This window comes from Mesitornis unicolor, unplaced genomic scaffold, assembly GCF_000695765.1.
Source record: "Mesitornis unicolor isolate BGI_N332 unplaced genomic scaffold, ASM69576v1 scaffold18653, whole genome shotgun sequence".
Lineage (NCBI taxonomy): Eukaryota > Metazoa > Chordata > Aves > Mesitornithiformes > Mesitornithidae > Mesitornis > Mesitornis unicolor.
In genome coordinates this window covers 18,200-19,191 of record NW_010177192.1, presented here as the reverse complement: position 1 = coordinate 19,191, position 992 = coordinate 18,200, and the positions used below count along the sequence as shown (strand labels likewise).

Sequence of the window (992 nt, the reverse complement as noted above, 5' to 3'; positions counted from 1 at the left end):
GGCTGGCACGCTTCTGCTGTGACCTCTGAATGCCCTCAAACAGTGTCACTCTCTGCCACCAGCTTTGCATCAAAGTCAGTATTTGTCCTTGTGCTGTGGCAAATGGACTGAGCGCTTGGTATCTGTCTTTCAGGTCAGGATGCTACCATGAGCTGTGGCTTGCTTCCTCACTAACCAAGAGGCCTCTCCTCGCTCTTCTCCGTTGTTCATGTTCCCTGGTCTGCTCTGGTGATGGGGGTCTTCTTGCACAGCTCCTGATAGAACTGAGACTCCAAAAACCGTGGGTAGGAGTTATTCTCCATTAAGCTGTAAACTCTCTTCTGTGCTGCACTGAAGCAGGTATGTGTGGCTTCTTGAATATTCTGAGCAATCATGTTCTTGGTTTGGAAGTCTATATTTATCTGAAATATATAAAAAAGACATTTACTTCTGAGAACTGAATTAAAATAAATATAATACACCATAAAATTTCTGGAGAAGTAAGAAGTGCAAGACCTTATTACTACAGGGTTAAATTAATGAAATTTCCTTGTATTAAATAAGGATTTTCTACAAAAATCAAAGTAATTCAGATGATAATATAAAATACATGACAGGTGTTAAGTGTGGCTGTTGACTTTTTCCAATTGAGATGAAATCTCTGAAATACTGCTTGTGCCGTTTTGCACCTTGGTGAAAATGCAGTTAGGAGAGTTATGTTCAGACACAGATATCAACAGTGAGGTATGCAGGATGCAGTTTCGGCATCTATCTTAAAGTGGGTTCTGAGAAATACAGAAGGGCATTAAGAACTCAGAACAGGGCAGTTATGTTTAAATAGGTTTTCTTTACCTCTTTGGGAGCCTCCTTTTCAATGAAGTCATTGTAGATTTTTCTTGCTTTTGATGTCAGCTTCTGGGGTGACTTGGTTTTCTTGAAGTCCTCACAGGCCAACCAGAACTCAATGTTCTCCTCACAGAACTCAGACTTCAGAAAAGCTCGGAAAGCAGCAA

At 40.8% G+C, this 992-nt stretch overlaps 1 protein-coding gene across 1 annotated transcript in view; it reads right to left on the bottom strand.

Moving 5' to 3' along the window:
* Positions 1-206: 206 nt before the first annotated feature.
* Positions 207-992, bottom strand: part of RGS2 (regulator of G-protein signaling 2) — a 2,362-nt gene continuing 1,576 nt past the window's right edge. The window contains exons 4-5 of the mRNA XM_010181998.1: positions 832-992; positions 207-401 (exon numbers count right to left, since the gene is read on the bottom strand). The exon at positions 832-992 is cut by the window's right edge and continues 7 nt beyond it. Of these exons, the coding sequence (XP_010180300.1) occupies positions 207-401; positions 832-992 (356 nt within the window). The remainder of the gene's footprint in view (positions 402-831) is intronic.